Genomic DNA, 23974 nt, shown 5'->3' with positions numbered 1-23974 from the left:
CCTCTAAAGAAAACGTGGTGTTTGTTGGAAAGCTAAATGACGCGGTTTTCTGCACCTGTTCATCTGCTGCTTGGACCCGGAGAGTGGAACAAATTATTTTCTGTCGCTTTAGATACGAGCTGCTCCGGAGCGCCTCCATTGCTTTAGTAAGTATTTGATGATCAATTTCCTCTTTTTTGACTTTGCCAAAGGTGCCGCTTAGGTGTGTTGGTTATTTTGCAATGACTCCGTAAAACGTCTTTTGAAAGAGTGATTTTCTTCTGTTTCTGTTGTGAGCATTTAGCTCAGGTGTGTTCTTCATTTAAACTGTTTAATCAGCGGAGCCCCTCGGGACGTTTGTCGCTTCTTATTTGTTTCTCAGTCACTTTGTCTTTAATTAAACACTGGAGAGCTGCGGGCTGCCTTTAGAAAACCGCATCACCTGCGGCTGGCCTATTTTCCCTTTTAAACTAAACTAACAGATCTGCAATGAAACGTCAGCATCTGCACTGAAAGCGAAAAATGTTTTTAGAATTGACCGCAACAGGATGTAACTCTACTATGTTTGATTTAATTCTACTAGAAGAGGAAGAAATAGTCGGATTTCGTACTAAAGAAATTTATTTAAAAAACAAGCAAACTATTATTTAAAGGTGTAAAAACGATTGAATATTTGTTAGTTATAATCACGACTGATCTTACCTTAAACATTTATTCTGTCAAAGTGGAAATGATATACAGTAGATATATCATACTTTGATTATTTTTTTAACTACATTTAAATGTACGCTTAAGTAAAAGCACAAACGAACTGACAAAAAGTACTTAAAATGCACAATGGCAGGTTTAGCATTAGTAGACATTTTACATGGAGATACTTTAATCTTACACCGTTTAACAGCAAAATAAACAAAGATAAGAATGGAATACGGAAGTTAAACTGGTCTAACAGACAGTGATGATCATTTTTAAAAGCCCTCTTACAGTTCATTATATGGAGAAGAATGAATTTCTTTTAAGATTTCTTCTTTAAAAACAAGCAAACAGGTTTTTAAAGGTGTAAAACTGATCGAATATTTGGTAGTTTTGATCAGGACTGATTTTAGCTTAAACTTTCACTCTGTCAAAGTGAAAAAATATGTAGATATATTTTTTATTTGTTTCGAAGGAACTCTGTGTTACTTTTCTATTTTTTTGAAATGACATCAAACAGATATGTTTATTTTCTGTTGTTTACTAAGATGTGTCTTACAGTGTAGTGAGTCATATTTCAGAATATTTCCACAAGAAGAGGACGCAAGAGTCAGATTTTGTACTGAAGTAAGAGTACTACAGTGGTTAAATACTCAGTTTCAAGTAGAAACAAGCATTTAAATGTATACTTCAGTAAAAGTACAAAAGTATTGGCATCAAATCATTCTTCAAGAAAATTAATATTGCTGCTAATCATTGACATAATCTATATTTTTAAAATCTAAAACACATTTCCTTACAATTTACTATATGGAAGAAGAATTCTTAATTTAATAATAATACATCAATGGCACAATGTAAACTGACTTTTAAAGGGTTGAAATCCTGAATTTCAATGAATATAAGTATGATCAGGAATGATGCAGGTTTAAAAATGTACTCATCAAAAGAGGAAAATATTATCAAGTTATAATTTTATCATCAAGGTTCAAGGAATCTTTATTGTCCCCGTGGGGCAATTCACTCTACAGCCAGCAGACCAAAAGTCAACCACAATCGCGGAGTACCAGTGGCATAAAGCATAGACAACAATAAAATGGATGAACAGATTAACTCCAGTAGTAGTTATTATGGTTAATATTTGACAGAAGAGGAAGAAACAGTCACGTTTTGTAGTTAAATAAAAGGGCCACAGTGATTAAATACTCAGTTACAAGTAAAAGGAATGCATTTTAATGTATGCTTAAGTAAAAGAATAAAAATGTTGGCATCAAAGTACCAAAAATAGGAGCACTCATAATGCAGAATGGCATATTCCACAATACTAAACATTTTACATGGACTATATGTTCACACATGAAGGGTGAAGGTGAAGGGTTTAGTTCAGGCAACTGGACTTAATCTTGGATGAGAGGCGAAACGTCTTCAAGATCACAAGATTAAGTCCAGTTGCCTGAACTAAACCCTTCACCTACAGTGATTAAATACTCAGTTTCAAGTTAAAAAAAAGCATTTAAATGTATACTTCAGTAAAATTATTGGCATCAAAACATTCTTCAAGTACTACAAATAAAGGTAGTCCACAGACTATGGCGTCAGCAGACATTTTATACACAGACCATATGTTAACACATGAGATGCATGAAAATTAATATTGCTGCTAATCATTGACATAATCTATATTTTTAAAATCTAAAACACGTTTCCTTACAATTTACTATATGGAAGAAGAATTCTTCATTTCACAATACATCAATGGCACAATGTAAACTGACTTTTAAAGGGTTGAAATCCTGAAGTGTCTAAGTAAGTATGATCAGGAATGATGCAGGTTTAAAAATGCACTGATCGAAAGAGGAAAATATTATCGAGTTATAATTTTATTATCAAGGTTCAAGGAATCTTTATTGTCCCCGTGGGGCAATTCACTCTACAGCCAGCAGAACAAAAGTCAACCACAATCGCGGAGTACCAGTGGCATAAAGCATAGACAACAATAAAATGGATGAACAGATTAACTCCAGTAGTAGTTATTATGGTTAATATTTGACAGAAGAGGAAGAAACAGTCACGTTTTGTAGTTAAATAAAAGGGCCACAGTGATTAAATACTCAGTTTCAAGTTAAAAAAAAGCATTTAAATGTATACTTCAGTAAAATTATTGGCATCAAAACATTCTTCAAGTACTACAAATAAAGGTAGTCCACAGACTATGGCGTCCGCAGACATTTTATACACAGACCATATGTTAACACATGAGATGCATGAAAATTAATATTGCTGCTAATCATTGACATAATCTATATTTTTAAAATCTAAAACACGTTTCCTTACAATTTACTATATGGAAGAAGAATTCTTCATTTCACAATACATCAATGGCACAATGGTTGAAATCCTGAAGTGTCTAGTAAGTATGATCAGGAATGATGCAGGTTTAAAAATGCACTGATCGAAAGAGGAAAATATTATCGAGTTATAATTTTATCATCAAGGTTCAAGGAATCTTTATTGTCCCCGAGGGGCAATTCACTCTACAGCCAGCAGAACAGAAGTCAACCATAATTGCAGAGTACCAGTGGCATAAAGCATAGACAACAATAAAATGGATGAACAGATTAACTCCAGTAGTAGTTATTATGGTGGATAATTGACAGAAGAGGAAGAAACAGTCACGTTTTGTAGTTAAATAAAAGTGCCACAGTGACTAAATACTCAGTTACAAGTAAAAGGAATGCATTTTAATGTATGCTTAAGTAAAAGCATAAAAATATTGGCATCAAAGTACCAAAAATAGGAGCACTCATAATGCAGAATGGCATATTCCACTATACTAAACATTTTACATGGACTATATGTTCACACGAGATTCTACTGTAGTTTATTGTGTTGAAAATAATTCATATTTAATGTTTTCTTCTTTAAAAAAAAACCAAACAGGCCTTTAAAAAGTAAAAATCCAGAGTGAATGTCTTGTAATTATGATCAGGACTGATGTTGGTTTAAAAATGTACTAAGTGAAAGTCAAAAGTAATATTCATATATAATATTTTTATGCTGCATAATTATCTTTAAAGATATCTGTAGCTTTAAGATTGGCACCTAAGGGTTATGCTAGTTTATTAAGTTGTGCGGTATACTTTGGTAAGTCATATTTTTCAGAGTAATTCCACCAGATATGGAAGAAATACTCAGATATTGTACTTAAATGAAAGTACTAACTACCACAGTGTAGAAATACTGTTACTAGTCATACATAAACAATTATATTTATGAGAGTATTTGCTTATAAATGGACTTAAAGTAGCAAAAGTAAAATTACTACCAGTGAAGAAAGTCAGATTTCATAATCACATTTCATTGGATTGTAATTATTGGTGGATTAATGCGTTCATCACTTTAATATTGAAGCTGGTAAAAGCAACTTATCTTTCTTATATAGTATAATCTGCTGTGAATTTCCCTTCAGGGATCGTTAGAGGTTATCATAATCTATGATATTACATCATAATTCATTCATTAACTATATTTTGTATTGTTAAATAACTCAAACAAATTGTGACATAGAAAGTATAATATTTGCCTCTGAATTGTCGTGGAGTACAAGTATATGGAAGCAGAAAGTGGAAAAGTACAAGTAACTTCACATTACTCCCATAATATAATAGGTCTGTTATTTCAGGAGGTTTAAATAATTGTCAATATCACATAAAAGACTTATGTCATGAACAGAATACATCCACACATATGTAGCAGCACAATCGGTCATAGCTGCTTGTCTAGTTCTGCCATGTGGGTGTTAATTAAAGAAGATTATTCAAATAAAAACTGTGACATTAATGTTAAAGGAGCAGAATATGAAGCCAAGTATGATTTAATATGAACTGATTTTGGAATCAGGGTGTTTTGGTCAAAAAGCAGTTGCCATTATGTCTTTCGGTGTATTTGACAGTTAAACAGAACTATGTTGCTGTAGAACTGAAGAAGCCTCTTGGATGAGAGGTGAAACGTCTTCAAGGAACTTTCTTAGTGGACTGATTTACTTTGGATAACATGTTGCTGTATGATTCACAGTATTCCTGTGTTGAGGCTGATTTTCATCCTGCTCTCCTGTCACGTCTGTTTTTGTTTTTTTTTAACTCTCTTGGCAGCTACATCCAGTCTGTCACCTGCTGCCAGAGTCTGTGTAACCGGAGGCCACACATTCACCATCTCCCCTGAAAGATGATCCACTTCTAGAGCGACTCACCGCACAGCTTGGTTTACTTACTTCGAGCCAATGAGACGCATTAAAACCATCAGCGCTGTGATTCTTCTCGTCTCTTTAATTCTGGTCTTCTTCTACTCGTCGCTGCACCTGGAGTCCGCCTACGGTCACCAGGCTGGCCTGGAGGACGTCCTGAGGCAGCACAGCCTCGAGGTCCACGACAGCGATGTGAAAATCCAACCCCCCACCCAGGAGGCCTCCACCACGCCTCAGCCCAAGCTGAACGCCACCATTTCCAACAACCTCAGAAAGGCCATCCCTCAGAACGGAGCGTACTGGAACCGCCTGCTGTATTCGGCCCTGAGGAGCGTGGAAAATGCCGAAAACCACATCAGAGGTAACTCCAGTTGGTCTGGCTGCAGAGAGACGAGTCAGGAGCTTCTGCAAACCAACATACAGGACTTCACCACCTACCCGGTGCTGTTTCAGACTTTTTTGCAGGGAATGAAGTGCAAGTCTCCTCCGGTCCTCATTGACCAACCCAGCTGCAACAATACCTTCCTCCTTTTGGCCATCAAGTCGACTCCCGAGCACTTTGAGCAGAGGCAGGCGGTGCGGGAGACGTGGGGCCGTGAAGGGATGTATCCGGGCGGACTGAGAGTTCGCTTGGTGTTCCTCTTGGGTAGCTCCCCTCCGGAAGACCCCGACTTCACCCCGTTGGTGGCCCTTGAAGCCAAACACTACGGAGACATGCTGCAGTGGGACTTCCGCGAATCCCTCTTTAACCTGACGCTCAAAATGAACGTGCTCCTCCAGTGGGCTCCCAAAAGCTGCCATCACGCTTCCTTCATCTTCAGCGGGGATGACGACGTATTCGTCAACACTCCTGCTTTGCTCAGGTACCTGCAGTCTCTGGGGGCTTCGAAAGCTTCTCGGTTGTATGTCGGGCATGTCATAAGCTCAGCGAGCCCCCACAGAGACCCTAAAAACAAATACTTCATTCCCCTGAGCTTCTACGACGGCCCATACCCTGCTTACGCTGGCGGAGGCGGCTTCGTTTTCTCCGGAGATTTGCTGCAACCGCTGCATTCAGTCTTACGCCTCGTCCCTTTCTTTCCCATCGACGACGTCTACATTGCGATGTGCTTTAAGGCTTTAGGAGTTTCTCCCGAGGCCCACGCAGGATTTAAGACCTTTGACGTCAAGGAGCAGGATCGGGAGAACCTGTGTGTGCACAAAGATCACCTTCTGATTCACCGGCGCTCCCCACAGCAGATGAAGAAGCTGTGGAAGGGCATCCACAGCCCCTTCTTGACTTGTTGAACACAAGGAGCAACAAAAAAAAAGACATTAAATGCTTAGTTCAGTAGCATGTCAAAGCCTGATTAATGTCTTTTTCACTGTTGTGTAAAAGGAGGAGTCATAATGGAGGGTTTTTGACCATCTACTGTAGAGCAACGGGGCTATTATGGCCCCTGCTGCATGAAATGGGCTACTGGGACTGTGTCACAGGGCATTTCCCAGTAAAGTACTGGCATCTTTTTCCCTGTGTATCCTGTAATATGATAACTTAAAGGAATCTAGTTCAGGCATGCATACTGGATAGCAGAACAGCTCAGGAAGAATATACATTGAAGACAGCAGATTTTGGACCTTGATTGCCAGTTTGGAGAAGGTAAGATAGTGGATGTAATAAACTATAATATGTTGTGTTCTGGTACATTTCTTGTATAGTCTGGGATAGTGCATGCTATGAGACAGTGTAAAATTAGTGGCCTACATCAAAATTTCACTATGCTGGTTCATTTTCCATCCAAGTATGTGTGGGGCTATTCTGGCCCTAACCCTTGCATTGATTATGAGCCTGTAGTTTATTTATTATGTTTCCCATTTAAAAACTGTTTATATTATTAAATGGTGCTGTTGAGGTGCATTGTGTACCATTCTATCATGATTTTGTGCATATTAACCAGTACAACCAGTACAAATATCATATGACAGAAAAAGGGGGCCAGAATAGCCCCATGTTGCCCTATATTTTATGGAGTGAAATACAGAAAATTGTGTTAGCTCCACCAGCTTTACCAGGACTGGGTATCTTAATAGCAAAAAAAAGTTGAACCTTGATTAAAAACATTTAAAAGGTCACAATATCACTTCAAAATCAATTATAGTACTACTTAGATATGTCCTTCGTTTTACTTTCCATTCTATCGTTGAATTTAAAATGAAAATTAACAAAGCCGATGAAAGTTCCACAGTTTATTTTCCACAAAACGCCAACTCTAATATAAACTAGACAAGTATACAGCTGTGGGAGTTAGAGTGATGTGTAACAGCAGAACAGCATACCAACCCCTCTAAAATTTGGGTTTGTACACTACAAAAAACAGTAAAATAGGAAAGTGTCCCAACAGAAGTTAAACCAGTCACCTCAATGATGCACAAGGAAACCTGTTAAATGCCATAATCACAGAAAAGGAGAACAAACACAACCGTTTATTGCTCGATTTGCCTGGTTATTTTGTACGAATAATGCATTCAAACTAGAAACACCGGAGTCGCTGGACATAATGAGACAAAGGAGCGACTTTAGATTTTATTGAGGAGCTTCACTGACAGTAAATCTATTAACTTAAGGCACCAAACCCAGAGGCATGAACAATTTCTGATAGCATAATCTTTTTTCTGTTGTGAAGTCAGAAATATCCAAACTACATTTTGTCAGTACAGTAGAAGGTGTGCAACAGTGCATCTCCCAGTCTCATTGCCACCCACTCCCTTGTTTGTTCACCAAATCGCAGCCGGTTCCGCCCCATCAGTGTTGATATTTGTCATACAGGTCGAGTGGGTAGTGCTCTTTGTACTGCTGTACGTGTCTCCACAGGGATTCCCTCTGCTTTTCCAGGTTGGGTGTCATCTCCTGGTACACGTCGGTGAACAGCAGCTCGGGGTTGGGCTTCAGCCGCTTCTCGGCCCTCTCGAACGCCTCCATCACCGTCTTGCGGGATTGTTTCCTCCAGCTCCTCTCGTCGTCCTCGCTCCACCAGCCGCGGGCCGTCATGTAGTGTCTCAGCCTGGAGATGGGGTGGTCCTGCTTGTCCCAGTAGTTCACCTCGTCCACCGAGCGGTAAGCCGAGCTGTCGTCGCTGGTGCTGTGGTGGCCGATTCTGGAGGACGGAAAGAATTAGTAAGGCATCGTTTTACTCAAATCCTGCCACACAGTTACCTCAATGACTGACTAGGATGGTGAGCTGTTAGTCTAGAAGTTGCTTCATGTGTCACTCATCCACCAACCTGTAGGTCATGGCCTCAATGAGGAAAGGCTGGTTCTCTGCTACAGCCCTGCGTCTTGCCTCCTTTGTAGCGTTGTACACGGCAAACACGTCGTTTCCATCCACACGTATCGACAACATGCCGTAACCGGGACCACGAGCGGCTGTGAAAGCAAGCAAACGAAAGTTATAGCGGCTGTGGATCTCAAATCACACGTAACTGAAAACCAAACTCAGGCTTACCGATGCCGTCTCCCCTGTACTGCTCATTGGTGGGGGTGGAGATGGCGTAGCCATTGTTGCGACAGAAGAATATCAGCGGGCACTCGAGGGTGGCGGAGAAGTTGAGCCCGGCGTGCGCGTCCCCTTCGCTGGCCGCGCCCTCTCCGAAATAACAGATCACAGCGCGGTTCTCGTTTTCTCTCTTCAACGCATATGCAGCTCCAGCAGCTGAAACAAACCGAAGCGTGAATATGTAGCTACAGGCATATGTATGCGCTGGTAGGCTGATGAACAGGTGTGCTGCTCACCTTGGGGAAGCTGCGTGGCCAGAGGAGAAGAGATGGTGACGAAGTTTAGATCTCTGGAGCCATAGTGGACGGGCATCTGGCGGCCCTTCCCGAGGTCGTCGGCGTTGGCGTAACACTGAGCCATGAAGAGATCCAGGGGGAAACCACGGTACATCAGCACTCCTGCAGGCCAACGCAGGAATTATTAAAACAGTTACTCCCAAGAAAAGGACAGAAAAGGGTCAACTGATGGTTTTAGACTCAATGTGCATCGCAGTGGGTATATGAAGAGGGCTCCAAAAGACATAGACGGTGAAAAAGCAGTGAGAGGGAGTAAAGAGGGTGAGGTGGCAGTTACGTCCGCTTATGGAGAATGTTTAGGAGGCTGTACAGTGGCAGGAAAGTGTACGAGGGGTGACTGCTGTGGCTTGATAGACTTGCTTGGCCTGTTTTACACGTTATTTCCACATTGGCTTTGTGTTTGTATATGAATCAATCAATCAATCAATCAATCAATCAAATTTTATTTATAAAACACCTTCCAACTGCCAAAAGGAACACAAGGCGCTTAACAGAGTAAAATAAAAAAGTAAAGGCATTTTAAGAAACACACAGTTCTAAAAGGAGCTAAGTGTCAAATGCTACACGGAACAAGTGCGTTTTCAGACAACATTTAAAAACATTTAGTTCAGAAATGGACTGTAAGTGCGATGGAAGAGAGTTCCAAAGCTTAGGGCCAAGAACGGCAAAAGAGCGGTCAACAAACTTTCGATATCTTGCCCTCTGGACAACCAAGGAGGTGTGGCTCGATGAACGGAAAGTCCTGGCAGGTTGGTAAATTGCCAACAGTTCTGAGATGTAGGTGGTGGCACGCCCCTTTATGGCCATAAACACCAACAATAGGACCTTGTACTGGACTCTAAAGCACACCGGAATGAACCAGAACTCCCTCTGTTAGCTCTAATGTATTCACAAAACTTCGCTTCTGAATTTTTTTCCAGTGCAGAATTTGACTCGACTATGTTGAAAAATGATTAACTTAAAACTGGACGGTACAAACTGATAACATTTGATTAGTCTCTCTTGTACAGCGGCGAAGTTTCCATCCATTTGTAATAAAAAAAACATTTCTTTGCATTATAAACCAGGAGGCAAAGTCTATATATTGTACAAATTTATGGATATAAAGCAAAAACTATGTGAAAATGAGGTGCAAGTCATCTTTCAGAAACAAAACAAATACAGACAATATACGATTAAAATTTTAATTAATGTGTCATTATTCTGTGCAGCACACTTGCATGTTTTTGGAGTGCTGTGTTCAACTCATCTATTTCTATCCTGTATTTTAAAGAACATTTGCTGCTGATACACAAATAAAAATCTGACTTAATTATTTTTTCCAAATGCAAACCAGTGAAGTGAGTCACTGATTGAATGAGGCGTTGTTTACCTCAAACATAATCGTGTAATTATTGTGCATCAAAGCAAGCACCATTGTACCTGTGGAGATAAAACTGCCTAACAAGCTTGATGCAGAGCTTTAGTGCTCAACATGTCACTGATCTTCTTATAATGTGCGTTTAAAACAGCTATTTGATGGTAACTACTAAAAAAGAGCAATTCAGTAAAATGCTTTGGTCATTATCTAAATGTTTGTATATATTTCTCAGAGAATCTAAATCAGAGAAAAACACCAAATTACATGCAGTTGGACCCTTACCAGCTTCTCTGTATTGACCAAAAACCAGGTCATTTGGGTCGAGAGCAGCAGCACTTCCAACATGAGTCCCCTCCTCTCCATAGTTGGTCATATAGAAGGAGATCCGACCCTGCAAAACAAACAAAAAAAGATTATTACTCCTTTATGTCTCTCCTCAGCAGTTCAACCAGGAACTGTAGGAGGAAAAAAACATACCTGTCTCTGAGACTCATAAAGAATGCGGTCCATTGTGTTCAGTAGAGTCATCTTCTGATAAAAGTTCAGAACTGTCTCTTTGGAGAGCTGAGCAGGGATGAAACACAAAATAAATTAACTTTAACCCCCTAAAATGTGTTGGGAGATGAATTCATAGCGGTGCTTTTATTAACCAGGAGCTCAGGCAGGATGGCTGTACCTGGGGGTCTTCAGAGGGGTTTACGATCTTGCCCTGCCTGTCCATCACTCTGTAAATCGGGATCCCAGAGATGACATTGGGCTGAATGAACTCCAGATGATCCACAAACTCTGCTGAGGCTCCAGGAAACTGGGGCTTTTCCAGAGATGAGTCAAAGGGCTGCTGCTGGTGCACGGCCTGAAAGATTGAATGCGAGCATTATTTATTAATAATGTCACTGTGGCTTTGGCAAAGGAAGGCTCTCTCTACAATAGACGCCACAAAGGAGGATTCATCTTTCTCTTAATAATGACATCCATAGAAAAAACTCTAAAGCTGCTCGGCTGAGACTGAATGAGACATGTGAGATCGTATTACAAAAAGGGGGTTTACATGTCCCGTTTTAAAAACCTAAAACAACAGTTCAGATTGGGATAAATCACAGAAGACTGACATAATTTAGCTTTAAACTTGATGATGGAATAAACTGTAATTTTCAAGAATACACAACTCCACATCTTCATAATGATAATATGTCATTTGGCTGTTAGAGTACACAAACTGAATGTATTGTTCTTTACTAACAGCAAATAGGTTATGGTGTGGTCTAGCAATGGTCAGTGTGATTTTAGAAAATACTATCATCTTTAAAAACTTAACAAGCAGCTCATCAAAACTTCTGGCAAGTATCAATGTCTTTGTTATATTTTGGAGGTCATTTCTGGAGGCCAGAACAATATCTAATTGTTTATTTTTTTTAAAACAGATATTTCAGTTTCATTAATTCCGATAAAATTGTATTTCTTGTAGCACCAATTCACAAAATACAAAGTTTGTTTTGGATTCCCTTTGTGAAAGCACTTTGCTCCTGTAAAGTCATGCTTCATGTTAATATTCACTGTGCAATAGATTTATATGTGATAAAACATTATTAAATGAGATACTATCAAAAGTGCAACCGTTGCACAAGGAGAACAACATGAAGTTGTAAAACCACCAACATAACAGCTGTACACAGTGTCATAAATTAATAATATATCCTAATTTGCAGCCCTTTGAGTTTCTAATTTCGTTCTCTCAAATTAGGGTTGAACAACATGCAATACAAAAAATAAATAATAGTGCGAGTACTTTGATCGCAATAGGAGTCTCAGTTGTAGTGGAAATTGTAATTTTGCATGTCTTTTTACACTAAAACAAACATAAAAATTATGTGATTTTTTTTTCCTGGGATCTGCACCAAACAACTGTTTCATTACACTTGAAAAATATGATTTATGGGCATCTTTGCAGCTTGGAATGCTTTATTTATAAACTCCATCAAAAAACATACAGCTCCTGCAACATGGATATTGCACGTATCATAAATTGGAGTTTCTGCAATTCGGCAGCCGTTTTAAAATTACTGATTAACTGTTTATCTGTCACTTTTGTAATTTTCTAGTTTAATCTGGATCCACTTCAACACCCTCAATAACAGAGAGATTTCAGTTTGCATGTTGGAAAATTAGTTTTTACAGCTTAGAAATGGTGCACAGGTTCAATTATAACTTTCAGAGGTAGTCCTACATGTGACACTGATAAAACTGCTCTCATGCTCCGCTAGAAGAAAATGTGAATATACAGAGTGACGTTATTTACACGAGTTGCCTTTTTTACCTGCACACTTATAAGATGCATTTTAGTCACACACACACACCTGGCAGGCAGACTGCACACAAGGGGACGAAAGTCAAAAAAAGAAAAATACTGTTTTATTTAAGTTGGAACAAGAAATAACTGTTCCGATGTTTCTTTTCCCCACATTACATTCATTTGATTAAAATTTTATGATATTTCCTTAAAAGTTTCACTCTGGAGATTTCCTCTTAACGCCCCTCTGGCTGACCAATAGGAAGGAAGCTAGATATACCTTTAGCCGGCCGGGAAGGCTAGCTGCTCCGGCTTCAGAATCAAAACAACAAACAAAAGGTTCTCCGTAGCCAGGCAAGCTGCTAATTAAACTAATCAAACTAATTAAACACACATTATTGGTAATATATGTCACAGTCAGTTTAAGTTGACACAGCTGCGTTGGAGAATCGATTTAAAATCAACGCTACGTCAGTTTCTGCAAGGTTGTTAGCTAAGCTAGCCGGCTAACAGGTTATCGCGATAACTCAAGATGTCAACGCGTTCTTGTGAATCTTTCATGGACTGCAACACTTGACTCTTAACCAAAACAGAGCATTTTTAAATCTTGAAGCACACATTTATCCCTCTTTTGCGTAATAACCTAACACGGCAAGTTTTGATATCATTCCTGGATGTGTTTTGCTGTTTTCCAGGCCACAATCAGACCACTTAACCTCCGTAGCATTGACTGGCTAAAGCGACCTTTCGTGTTATTTCTCCGTTTTTATCAACAGTGTTTTGACTTACAGTGACTCTGAAGGTTCTGTGTTGAAGCAGCCTCGATGCTTTTCTTCCTGCCGTTTGGCGAACAGCATGGAAACAGAGTCCATACATTTTTCTCATACTGCTCACAGCCGCCATATGGACTCTCCGCAGTCGTCTGATTGAACCGTCAATGCAAGCAAATCGGATGCGGTACCCTGTGCAGTAAACCGTGCCCCAGCTGTGTGACGGGACGAATTAAAAACAACAGATAGATCTCTCCTGCTCCCATCCACTGTCACACTATGCAGGCCGAAAAAGATATCCAGGAACAGCAGAGTCAAGTCAGCCAGGATGACAACAACATCCAGTCAGAGCTTCAAATTAAAACGCAACAATTTCAACTTTAAAAATCCCAGATTGTGCCTCTTTTCACCAAAAGCATATGTCGGATTTTTTTTCAGTTCAGAAAACTGCAAAGATGGACTGTTTCACATAATATCTAGTTTTAACCATGTTCTGAAAAGGCTTTTTCAGTGTCTGTAGCTTTAAATGTAGCTGAATTGCTGCTATTCCCGCCCCCTTCAGGAAGAAGACCCTCTCTGTAGCCACATTCCAAATCACATAATTTTTCTTTTTGGTTTAAGTATATACCGCAGCTGCCCTTTGTAAATACAAGCTATTTATTCAGTATGCAAAGAACAACAACTTCAACTGTAATGGTCCCACGTGTGCCCCTTTTCACTAAAATTTACCAAACATATTTCAGATTTTTTTTTCAGCTCAGAATACTGAAAACATGAAATATTTCACCACAATATCTGGTTTTAACCCTGTTCTAAAAAGGCTGTTTCAGTGTCTGCTTTAAATGTAGCTGAGTTGCTGCTATCTTCAGGAAGAAGACTCTCTCTGTAGCCACATTCTGAATCACATATTTGTTTTTGCTTTTAGTATATACAGAACATAAGTAATACACAACATCAAAAGATAAGAAACGAAAAGAAATGAGACAAAAATCATTATAAAAATGTTTTAATGTTTTCATCAAGGTTAGCTGAAGTCAAAATCTGACTCTGAATTATCCAAGACTATGCAAATGACGTGTTTTTCCCCCAGAGGTTTTATGATGCTGAAATATTAACATTGATTTCTACAAAGTCCAACCCTAACCCTGACCCTCTACACTACATCTTTGTCTTCAGTTCAATTTCCATTTGTAATAAGTTTTTGCTGTTTATGTATTAATGTTATTGTAGCAAATACAAAAAAAAACATGAAGACCAATTCACATTGTTTTTCCAGACAGAATTAGAAACAGTTCCATCAGTTTCTGTGACCCTCAACAACAATTCAATTCTGCACTAAAACAAAACAACAATAATTAATGACAAGTAGACATAAGGATGTTTAATTCACTGTACTTCTAAAATGCTGAGAATGATGTATAAAACAATGTAAACAAAACACCCTAAAGATAAAATAACAAACCAGTAGGTTAAAAAACAATCTTACAAACTAGAAATATTTCACACAACCAGAAACAAAGTGTTTGGTACAGTGGACGAGTGAAGATGCTGTTAATAAAGTAGTATTAGTAATAATAATAATAATAATTATTATTATCTACAATATAAATAATTAGCCTCAGTTTGTACCTGTCTAAAGGTTTATCACATTTAAACCAATTTCACTTTTAATAGATATTTTATTTCTGTTCTGATTGTTTGTTTTTGCCTTTTCTAATGTAATCTGAACAGACATTGACTAAAATGTATACAGAATGTAGATTTCATCCTTGTCAGACATTATATATGAACTTTAATGAAACTGAAAACGTTGTACTTCAGAACGCAGACACAGAGATGAAAATTAATTAACTGGCATCAAATTTGATTGAAAGAAAATGAAAGATGTGATTATCAAGAACACATTCCACTGTTAAAGTGTGATGATAAATTGTTGTAAATTCGTGATTTTTATTTTGGAGGTGAGAGTTGGGACATTGAACTAACTTCCTGAACATCACAATGAAATCTCAGTTTGACAGACTTTGATCTCAATACTTTTGGGATCACTAAAATATGTGATTTCAAAGTATGGGAAGAGTTTCTCAGTGAAAGTTTCTCTGTGAGTGTAGATGTGAGTCATGTCTTCAGGGTCGTAGAAGGAAACCTCTCCTCTGTCATAGTCCAGCTGGACTCTGATCCTCTGAAAACTCTTCTCCACTGCCACAGTCTGACCAAGACAATCAGTGTATTTTCCCTTGAAATACTTTAAACGCCAGATTCCATTTTCTGGTAAAGCAGGACAATCTCTTTTCCTTTCAATTGATTCCTTAGTTACACCCAGAAACCAGCTAGAATGATCTCCCACTTCCACGTCCCAGCTGTGTTTCCCTGAGCTGAAGCCCTCAGAGCCCATAACAATGTTATATTTAATGAATCTCTCTGGATTGTCAGGAAGCTCCTGCTTTGTGCCTCTACCTCTCACACTGGTCAGATCATCAGACAAATAAAGATGGGGGTGTGCAGTGTTTGGATCCAGAATGACAGGACTAAAGTGGACCTTCCCCTTTATCTTCTCCCAGACTCTGAAGGACAGGTTGCCCAGATGTTTGGCCACATCTATCAGTGCTCCTGAGAGCAGCTGTGGATCTGACAGTGAGCTCTGGGCTCTGGCTCTGGTCTGAGTGTCTTCATAACCGCTGAGGAACGGCACATTGTGTTTCTGCAGCTCTTGTTTAACAACAGAGATGCTGTCTGACAGAGAAGAGAGCTGCTCCTGAATCCTCTTCACCTCTCTGTCGATAGTCTTCCCCTTCTGCTGCTCTTCCTCCCTCAGAGCTGCCAGTCTGGACTCCTCTTCCTCTTTCAGGAACTGGTAAAGCTTGGTAAATTCTGCTCTGATCTGCCTCTCTGTGGACAACAGCTGCTTCTTGGAGTGTTGAATAATTTTATTGTATGTTTCCTCCACTTGTTTGCATTTGTCCCTCTTGTCCTGCAGAGACTTTAGGTCAGATTTCAGCTGGTCCTTCAGGTGACTCACTGCCTCTTCTATGGGAACCACTTTGTGACTCTGGTGGAGGGAACACTCACAGACAGCACACACAAGCCTCTGCTCGTCCTCACAGAATAATTTAGTCTCTTCCTGGTGTTTGCTACACACCACCTCCACGTTAATCTCAGATGATCCAGCTTTCTGTCTCCCAGCAAAAGAGTCAGCCAGTTCCTTCAGTGCAAAGTTCACAGCCAGATCTGTTTTTGAGGATTCTCTTTTACAGATGGGACAGTTTTTGTTTTTAGATTGTTCCCAGAATGTTTGCAAACAGCTTGAACAGAAGCTGTGGTTGCAGCTTAGAGACACAGGATCTCTGAAAGTCTCTGAGCAGACGTGGCAACTCAGGTAGTTTTCTAGAAGTCTCTCAGCCATTTGTTTTCAAATTGTTCTTAAATGAAGGACTCACCAAATGTATTTTCCCTGCAGCTTGCCTCATACATTCCTCCAAGTCAGCGTTGTTTAGTTACAGGAATCACACCCTTTATAATGGCATCCTGGCTTCAGCACAGTCAGATTTGTCAGTGATATTCATAACTTGCTTTCTGCGTCATCATCCACACCTTTCATTGGTTACTTATTAATAACAAAGATCTGATGCTGATTATCTTTGGACTTTGCTTGACAACTTTTGTCATCCTACACCAGCCTGGAAAACTCTTAACAGTCACTGGTGCATTGCAGAGAGCAATACAGTTCTCACATACCTCCCTATGTGTTGAGTTTTTTGTCATAGTTTTCATAATAAAAACTACTGCATAATGTCAGCAATTCACAAAACTAAAATGTATTTTTCCTGATATATTTTCACGAACACATTAAAAACTACTGTATGTACTAAACTGTGCTGCAATCTGCCACTGTGTACTTTTTTTCTTGTCAGATCCTGTTAAAATATAATTTAATCAAGCCATACACTGTACTTGAAGAAGAGACAGTGCCATTATATATCTATATATGTACACCCCCTGTCAAAGGTTTTAGGACACTTTCTCATTCAAATAAAGTAGAACCTGTCCTATACAACTTTTGACAGGGGGTGTAGCTACCAAATTTGGTACACATATGCAGCACATCAGGCTGAACAAAAAAGTCAGTGACAGCCACATTCCAAACCCAACAGGAAGTGAGCTATTTTGCGTTGAATGTCAGATTTTGCCCATTTTTCATTTTTTTCTAGAACGAACTCCTCCTAGGTGGAAACTCCAATTCACCTCAAATTCGGTCAGTACATACAGGAGGCCTTAATGATCCAAAGTTATTAAATCTTTTTTCCAAAGTCAAAGGGCGTGTCCGTGGCGGCCTCTGGAATTTTGATCCTTCACCATGAAATTTCAAATGCTGTGTAAATGCCCTGAACATGCTCCAATCTGCCTGAAACTTTACATGTATGATCAGAGTCCTGCCCTGATCACATCCATATGATGAAATACACCCCATGTCAAAAGTTGTAGGACAGGTTCTACTTTTTTTGAATGAGAAAGTGTCCTAAAACTTTTGACAGGGGTTGTATATATAGTATAATTAAAGTACAATATCCTTATTCAAATATCATGTAAAACAAATAAATGAATTTTAAGAGTATTTCTTTTAAAATGAATGACTAAACTGGTTTCTGTTGTAGGAAACACTGACAACATCATGGTTACTGATGACAAGTGTAGGAGACAGAGTGAGGTGCACTGTCTGAGTGTGTGTGTGTGTGTGTTCTTGTACTTGCTCCATTGTGAGAACCATTTTCTGCATTTAACTATCAAAGTGAGGACATTTTTACAAAGTGAGGACATTTTGGCCTGTCCTCACTTTGAAACAGCCATGTTTGAGGGTGAAGACTTGTTTTTAGAGAACAGGTATGAATTGAGGTTTGGTTAGGGTTAAGGTAAGGATTAGGGTTAGGCAATCAGTTGTGATGGTTAAGGTTAGGGTAAGGCTCTAGGAAATGCATTACGCCTATGGATGTCCTCACTAAGATAGAAGTACAAACGTGTGTGTGTGTGTGTGTGTGTGTGTGTGTGTGTGTGTGTGTGTGTGTGTGTGTGTGTGTGTGTTGCAGAGGCGGTGTTTCACTTAGAGTGGGCGTGTGCACGTGTGAGAGGTTGTGCGTAAAGGTGCGCGCACCTATGGCACAGAGGGAGAGTCAGGGTCGGGCATAGCCGTATTTTTTGTTGACCGCGTTTCATTTTTCCATACCCAATTTTTACAGTTTAGTTATATGGTTTTTCATGTTACGTTGTTCATACTGCTGTGCTCTGACAGCTCTGTCTTTTTGTCCTGCAATAAATGCACCAAAATATATCTGAGGATCTGAGCGTGTTTGTGCCCATAAAACTTCTTGCGCGTCGCAAAGGTACGAACCCAGGACCCGACCTCACACTCTCAGCCATGGACATATATAAAGAGTAGACTCCGCATCGACCGCTACTGTCAGTATTTTGTTTATATATGTATATATAGCGTAATCATATATTGTCTCTTCAAATTATTAAAATAATTGACTTTACTGCCATTATCTGCTTCGCTAACATATATTAGTGTGTATGTGTGTTTACAGTGTTTGCAAAATACCTGTCTAAAGTCGAGCTTAATATCAGAATATTCTATTACCTATTATTATTATTACTATTATTCCCGCTATGAATATTAAAATACGCCGAACCATTTGTCCTGTATCATAGTTACATGTATGACGTTTGCAGTAAAAAAAATAAAAATAAAAAACGCGTGAAAATCAGTTTAATATTCACAGTTAAGCTGGATTAAATGCGCGGTCAAACAGCGCTGAGTGGAGCGGGTGACCGGACCAAGATGGCGGCCGTATTTCTCGCTGCGCAGCACCTCGAGCGGTGTCTACTCTTTATTATGTTTATGCTCTCAGCGGCTACGAGGCTTGGTAAGGGGAAGCCGCAACAACAAGCAAAGGAATTGAGTGTTGTATTTTGAAGAGCATACATATAGGAAAAAAACTGTTAAAAAAACAAGGTCTTATTCATCAACTTGTGCAACAAAAAATACCATACAAAAATGTCAGAAAGTGGGAGAAATAAAGAGACCAGACTGAGCAAATCTCTGGTTCCTGATTGTGATATTCACAAGTAAAAAGCCCAGTAATCAAATTACAGTAACGTTGTATTTAAAATAGTAACATTTTTTTCTAGAAATATGAATTAAAAAATTTAGCGAGCTGATGCCATAAAACTACGCTCTGTATAAAATTTTTAAAATGAGATTCGCCGATAAAAAACAAAACACATGAAGAAGAAAATCGCCTGCAAAATAGATTACGTCATCTGGCTGCGACAGACGGCGTCCTCTCCGTGTAGCAGCATGATGGAGGTTAGCGGGTCTTCAAATGTTTGTCTCAGAGAGTTTGGATGTGAACAGAGTTTACTGTCTCGACCTGACGGCTCTTCGTCCTTCGTACAAGGTAACAATGGAAACACAAACAGTTAAATTCCGTATGTATTTGCGTTTTGGATTCTAAATGTACGTTAGGACAGACTGCCCGTTTCCTCATTTTACTCGTGAGGCTGCAGTCTTCGTTAATGTGAGAGGAATTTCAGGGAATATGTGAAGCTGAGGGTGTTTTTTTTATATAAAGCTAGAAGAAAAGGGAGCAAATATACACTGATGAGATTTAACGTGGCAGCATTTAGTTGTTATTTAAAAAAATCATTTTACTGCACAAAAAGTAATCTAAGTTAAATACACGTGGATTGCTCTAAAATTACCAATTGCACCTTATGCTCAAAAATTGTAGCAAATGCCTAATTTGAGGCCACAGATATTAGGTCTACCCAGTGCCAAAACAAAACGCAGCGACATAAAATAATTAAAAATAAATGTAATTAACCAGTTTTGTCAATTAGGGGTTCACTTACCCAATAGCAGCAAAATGCATATTTTTTTGTTACAGTATAGTATTTTTTTTTTTTTTTGCTTACAGTCATGCATAGTCACCTCCCAAACTCCCTTTCTGACCAAGAAAAAGTCATGCGGATATAGTACAAATACATCAGCTTTTGCAGTTGTTTGGTTTTACTACTAGGTTAACTGTCCTCAAAGTATTTATTTTCTCTGTGACACCCATCATTTTGTGAAAGCCTTTAAGTGTTTTCTCCTGCATAGTGAGTGATAAGGAGCTGAAAGCTAATAGGCCTACATCCTACATGGTGAGAATTTAGAGCAGCACTGATGGAATGTTGCTGTTTTCCAATAAATCCTTCATTAAGGATTTATGGGATCATGCAGCACATAACCTTTGATCAAACCTCGACTTTCAGTATTATGAGAAGGATAGAGAGCTGTTGTTCATGTGCTGCAGTCATTTTTCTGCGGGATGCCCTATACAACACCATTTTCATTGCTGCTAATTAAGCTGTTAATATTTGCAACCTGTTTTACAGGAAGTCTAATCTCCACAAAAGCACACTGTGGTATCTGTTAACCCTTAACTTTAATCATTCTGTCTTGAATGATTTAACATCACTACATTTATTGGTTTCTGTCTTCTTTTCCAGCTCCGATGATTCATCTGTGGTTTTGACATTTCTCCCTTCTAGATATCTGTTTTTCTGCTATTGTCTATATTCTGTTGTGCTCAGTGGTACACATGATTACCTCCAGGATCAATAGTGTGTTATTGCTGAATAATGACACCTTTTGTTTTTATCTGAAGGTGACACCAGTGTGATGGCTGGAGTGTACGGACCAGCAGAGGTCAAAGTCAGCAAGGAAATCTATGACCGGGCAGTTCTGGAGGTGCTGATACAGCCCAAAGTAGGACTGCCAAGTAAGTTGTGAACTAAGGGGGAAAAAATCTCTTACTATGCAGCTTTAGTTAATTTCTTTACTGGGTTTTTAATGTGCTATGGGAACTTGTACCATTCTTGTTGTCAGAAGTATGACTATTTAAGGCATTTATATAAGAAACTAAGTAGAAAGGATAAAAATGAAACTAATAAGTCTGACCTTTATGTAGAAGTATTTTCTTCAGATTTATAAGTTTCTTTAGTGGAAATGAAGCGTTACGTTGAGGTTTTGGGAGGCTGTTAAAGTGTTAAAACTATACCACAGCTCACCACAAGGTGGAACAGCTGAGCCATTTCAGTTGCAGTTTCTTTCTTTTCTAGGTGTGCGAGAGCGATCACAGGAGCAGTGTGTGCGAGAAACCTGCGAGGCCTCTCTGCTCTTGTCTCTTCATCCTCGTTCGTCGCTCACTCTAATTCTGCAAGTGCTGCATGATGATGGTTCGGTATCCTTCATTGAAACTCCCTGACGCTGTTGATGTGCTTTGAAATGGTGTTTTATTACCGGGCGAGTGTTCTTCCTTTACGTGCCCCTCAGCTCTTGTCCTGCTGTTTGAATGCTGCCTGCATGGCTCTTATGGATGCAGGGCTGCCTATGAGTTGCCTCTTCTGTGGAGTTACCTGTGCCATCACCGCAGAGGGTGAAATCATCACAGACCCCACTGCAGCTCAGGAGAAGGTAAACGTGAGACTCGTGCTGTGCAGCGTAGAAAAAAAGAGCAGCTGATAGATCGATTGTCAGATTTCCTGAAAAGCACTCAGAAAAATGTCAATAAATCAGACAAAACCACTGATTTATATTTCTCACGCAGCCCCTTACTGGAATGAGAGATGTGAGTTATGTATTTATTCATACCAGCAAGATCATCAGTTTTATTGAGGACAGATCATGAGTATACTCTACACTGATCAGACATAGCATTATGACCACCTGCCTAATATTGTGTTGGCCCCTTTTATGCTGCTAAAACTCCTCTGACTCAGTGGGGCATGGACACAGGATCTCTGGAGATGTCCTGTAGCAGTGAATTCTGTGGGTTGCAGGGTGGGATTTACCGAGGTCAGGCTTATCCTGGCACATCCCATAGAAGCTCAATAAGATTTGGATCTGGAGAGAGTGGAACCTGAGTGAACACCTTAGCTCTGTCAAATCAAATCAAACTTTATTTATAAAGCACTTTTCATACAAAAAAAAGCAGCGCAAAGTGCTGTACAACATTTAAAAACATTAAAACGTCGTGTTCCCTGGGTCACTCCTGACCAGTTTTTGCAGTGCGTCGGGGTTCATTGTCCTACTGAGGGTGGAAACTGGCATTAAGGACTACTGTTGCCATGGGGGGTTGGGGGTTGCAGTGTTTAAGTGGGTGGTACATGTCAAACATCCACATGAATGTCAGCACTCAAGGTTTCCCAGCAGAACGTTACATTGCAACAAGATGATTCATGTTATTCACTTCACCCATCAGTGGTTGATCTATATTTGTAGATTTGAACCTGATTTTAGCCGGTCTCCTGTGAAATGAGCTGTACTTGTGTACCAAATGGTTCACTTTGTGCAGGTTATGACGGTACAGCCTCTGAATCATTCCTCCGTTCAGCTAGAAAGCTGTAGATGTCACACTGTTTGACCCACTGAACCTCAAGCGGTTTCTCAGCATTTTTTTTCATATTTTTACTCACTCTGGCCTCATTTTCACTGCAACATAACAATCTCCCTCCTCCACGGAAACAGCACAACTAGAAGTAGAGAGAGCTCAAAATCACCCTCTGTGCTGTGTGACGCAGTTATAATGCATATAATTGTAATAAAAGAGGAAAAAAGGAGAATTTCTTTAATAATTTTTTTTACAATAAAATTAGTAACCTGGAATCAACATGTAGAAATTTTTCCAGCTGCCCAAAAGTGTTACCAACACTAGAATAAAGTAACTTTACATGCTATAGGTATTTTGCTTTTTACATTTTTGCTGTTACTTTTGTCTGCTCTGTATAAACACTGCCTGCAGTTCAACTCAGTTCAGTCAAAAAGTCCCAGAATTTTTGTCCTGTGACCGTCAGTTGCAGCTGAGTCACTCATGACTTCATGGTTTTTCCAAGAGGCCTATAATTTTTTCCTATTTAGAGAATCTGGTATTTGCTTTATTTCAGTTGATTTTTAAAATAAGAATGAAGTGCTTTTCGTGAAATGCTAAGCTCTGATTTGACTACATTTCCAGACAGAACTACGTGTCACAGATGAGTAGTTCAAGGACCATGGAAATGTTGAAAATCTGATGATTCAGGCCTGTTTTTTGGGACATGTAAAATCTGTTCAGGGAAATATTTAACTAGACTTTCACTTGTATGACTTTGCTTTGGCCATGTAGCCTTTAACAAGAATTATTTGTCCTTTTACTGCTGCCAGCGCTATAAAAATCCTCACTGAGGTTTGCTGATTTATTTTCGTCTTGTCGCTTTTTAAAGGAAAGTCGAGCTTTGATGACGTTTGCGATTGACAGCACTGAGCGCAAAGTGATGATGTCATCGACCAAAGGATCATTTTCAGTTCACGAGGTAAGAAAAACACATGAACATTACTGTCAAAATGAACTTTGTGATTCTGCTGATGTGTGAAAATCAGATCTGTTGTGACACTGAGAACAGCTGATTTCTTGTGTTGTTTGTCAGTGATTAGTTTCAGAACTATCTGTAGTGCAGTTGTAGACATTTCGTATTGTGGCTGATGTTTAACTTCCTGCTTTTCTTCTCCTTCCACAGCTGCAGCAGTGTATAGCAGTGAGTCAGAAAGCATCAGAGAAGATCTTCCAGTTCTACAGAGACTCCGTCAAGAGGCGATACTCCAAAACTCACTGATGAAGAAAGAAGCAGGTTTTTTTTTTTTAAACACAAAACAAAGCATACAAATACTAATGTTGTAATAAAATATTTAGAAACCACTCTGGGCTGCTGTGCTGTGCTTGCGACACCAGATTGAGTTTGA

The 23974-nt window shown here is 39.3% G+C and overlaps 4 protein-coding genes across 4 annotated transcripts; 2 read left to right on the top strand and 2 right to left on the bottom strand.

Annotated features, from left to right (window-relative positions):
- The first annotated feature begins 12 nt into the window (after positions 1–12).
- b3gnt2l (UDP-GlcNAc:betaGal beta-1,3-N-acetylglucosaminyltransferase 2, like) lies at positions 13–7051 on the top strand. The gene is made up of 2 exons (XM_022204195.2): positions 13–146; positions 4824–7051. Exon 2 carries the CDS (start codon positions 4952–4954, stop codon positions 6200–6202), a length of 1251 nt encoding a protein of 416 aa, XP_022059887.2. The 5' UTR covers positions 13–146; positions 4824–4951; the 3' UTR covers positions 6203–7051.
- A 75-nt stretch (positions 7052–7126) lies between these two features.
- On the bottom strand, positions 7127–13504 carry bckdha (branched chain keto acid dehydrogenase E1 subunit alpha). Its single transcript, XM_022204193.2, has 8 exons — positions 13181–13504; positions 10781–10957; positions 10582–10668; positions 10387–10495; positions 8685–8846; positions 8398–8604; positions 8177–8318; positions 7127–8049 (listed from the first exon to the last, which is right to left on the bottom strand). The coding sequence occupies exons 1-8, from the start codon at positions 13292–13294 to the stop codon at positions 7698–7700; spliced, it is 1350 nt and encodes a 449-aa protein (XP_022059885.1). The 5' UTR covers positions 13295–13504; the 3' UTR covers positions 7127–7697.
- Positions 13505–14863: 1359 nt separating this feature from the next.
- Positions 14864–17030, bottom strand: LOC110957966 (zinc-binding protein A33-like). Its single transcript, XM_022204222.2, has one exon. It carries the CDS (start codon positions 16562–16564, stop codon positions 15158–15160), a length of 1407 nt encoding a protein of 468 aa, XP_022059914.1. The 5' UTR covers positions 16565–17030; the 3' UTR covers positions 14864–15157.
- Positions 17031–19479: 2449 nt separating this feature from the next.
- exosc5 (exosome component 5) lies at positions 19480–23930 on the top strand. The gene is made up of 6 exons (XM_022204192.2): positions 19480–19613; positions 20865–20978; positions 21319–21440; positions 21533–21673; positions 23458–23547; positions 23752–23930. Exons 1-6 carry the CDS (start codon positions 19514–19516, stop codon positions 23845–23847), a joined length of 663 nt encoding a protein of 220 aa, XP_022059884.2. The 5' UTR covers positions 19480–19513; the 3' UTR covers positions 23848–23930.
- Positions 23931–23974: the final 44 nt, after the last annotated feature.

The sequence above is a fragment of the Acanthochromis polyacanthus genome, chromosome 13 (genome assembly GCF_021347895.1).
Source record: "Acanthochromis polyacanthus isolate Apoly-LR-REF ecotype Palm Island chromosome 13, KAUST_Apoly_ChrSc, whole genome shotgun sequence".
NCBI lineage: Eukaryota > Metazoa > Chordata > Actinopteri > Pomacentridae > Acanthochromis > Acanthochromis polyacanthus.
The sequence above is the reverse complement of the archived record's forward strand: the minus strand, read 5'-3'. Positions and strand labels throughout refer to the sequence as shown.

What these genes read in the sequence shown, in the direction of transcription:
- b3gnt2l (XM_022204195.2), top strand. Translation starts at nt 4,952, where the DNA reads ATGAGACGCATTAAAACCATCAGCGCTGTGATTCTTCTCGTCTCTTTA.
- bckdha (XM_022204193.2), bottom strand. Translation starts at nt 13,294, where the DNA reads ATGGCGGCTGTGAGCAGTATGAGAAAAATGTATGGACTCTGTTTCCAT. An exon ending in TTTATGAGTCTCAGAGACAG is followed by an intron (nt 10,496 to 10,581) that starts GTATGTTTTTTT and finishes TTTGTTTTGCAG; the next exon opens with GGTCGGATCTCCTTCTATAT. An exon ending in GTACAGGGGAGACGGCATCG is followed by an intron (nt 8,319 to 8,397) that starts GTAAGCCTGAGT and finishes TTGCTTTCACAG; the next exon opens with CCGCTCGTGGTCCCGGTTAC.
- LOC110957966 (XM_022204222.2), bottom strand. Translation starts at nt 16,564, where the DNA reads ATGGCTGAGAGACTTCTAGAAAACTACCTGAGTTGCCACGTCTGCTCA.
- exosc5 (XM_022204192.2), top strand. Translation starts at nt 19,514, where the DNA reads ATGATGGAGGTTAGCGGGTCTTCAAATGTTTGTCTCAGAGAGTTTGGA. An exon ending in GCCCAAAGTAGGACTGCCAA is followed by an intron (nt 20,979 to 21,318) that starts GTAAGTTGTGAA and finishes TTTCTTTTCTAG; the next exon opens with GTGTGCGAGAGCGATCACAG. An exon ending in GATCATTTTCAGTTCACGAG is followed by an intron (nt 23,548 to 23,751) that starts GTAAGAAAAACA and finishes CTCCTTCCACAG; the next exon opens with CTGCAGCAGTGTATAGCAGT.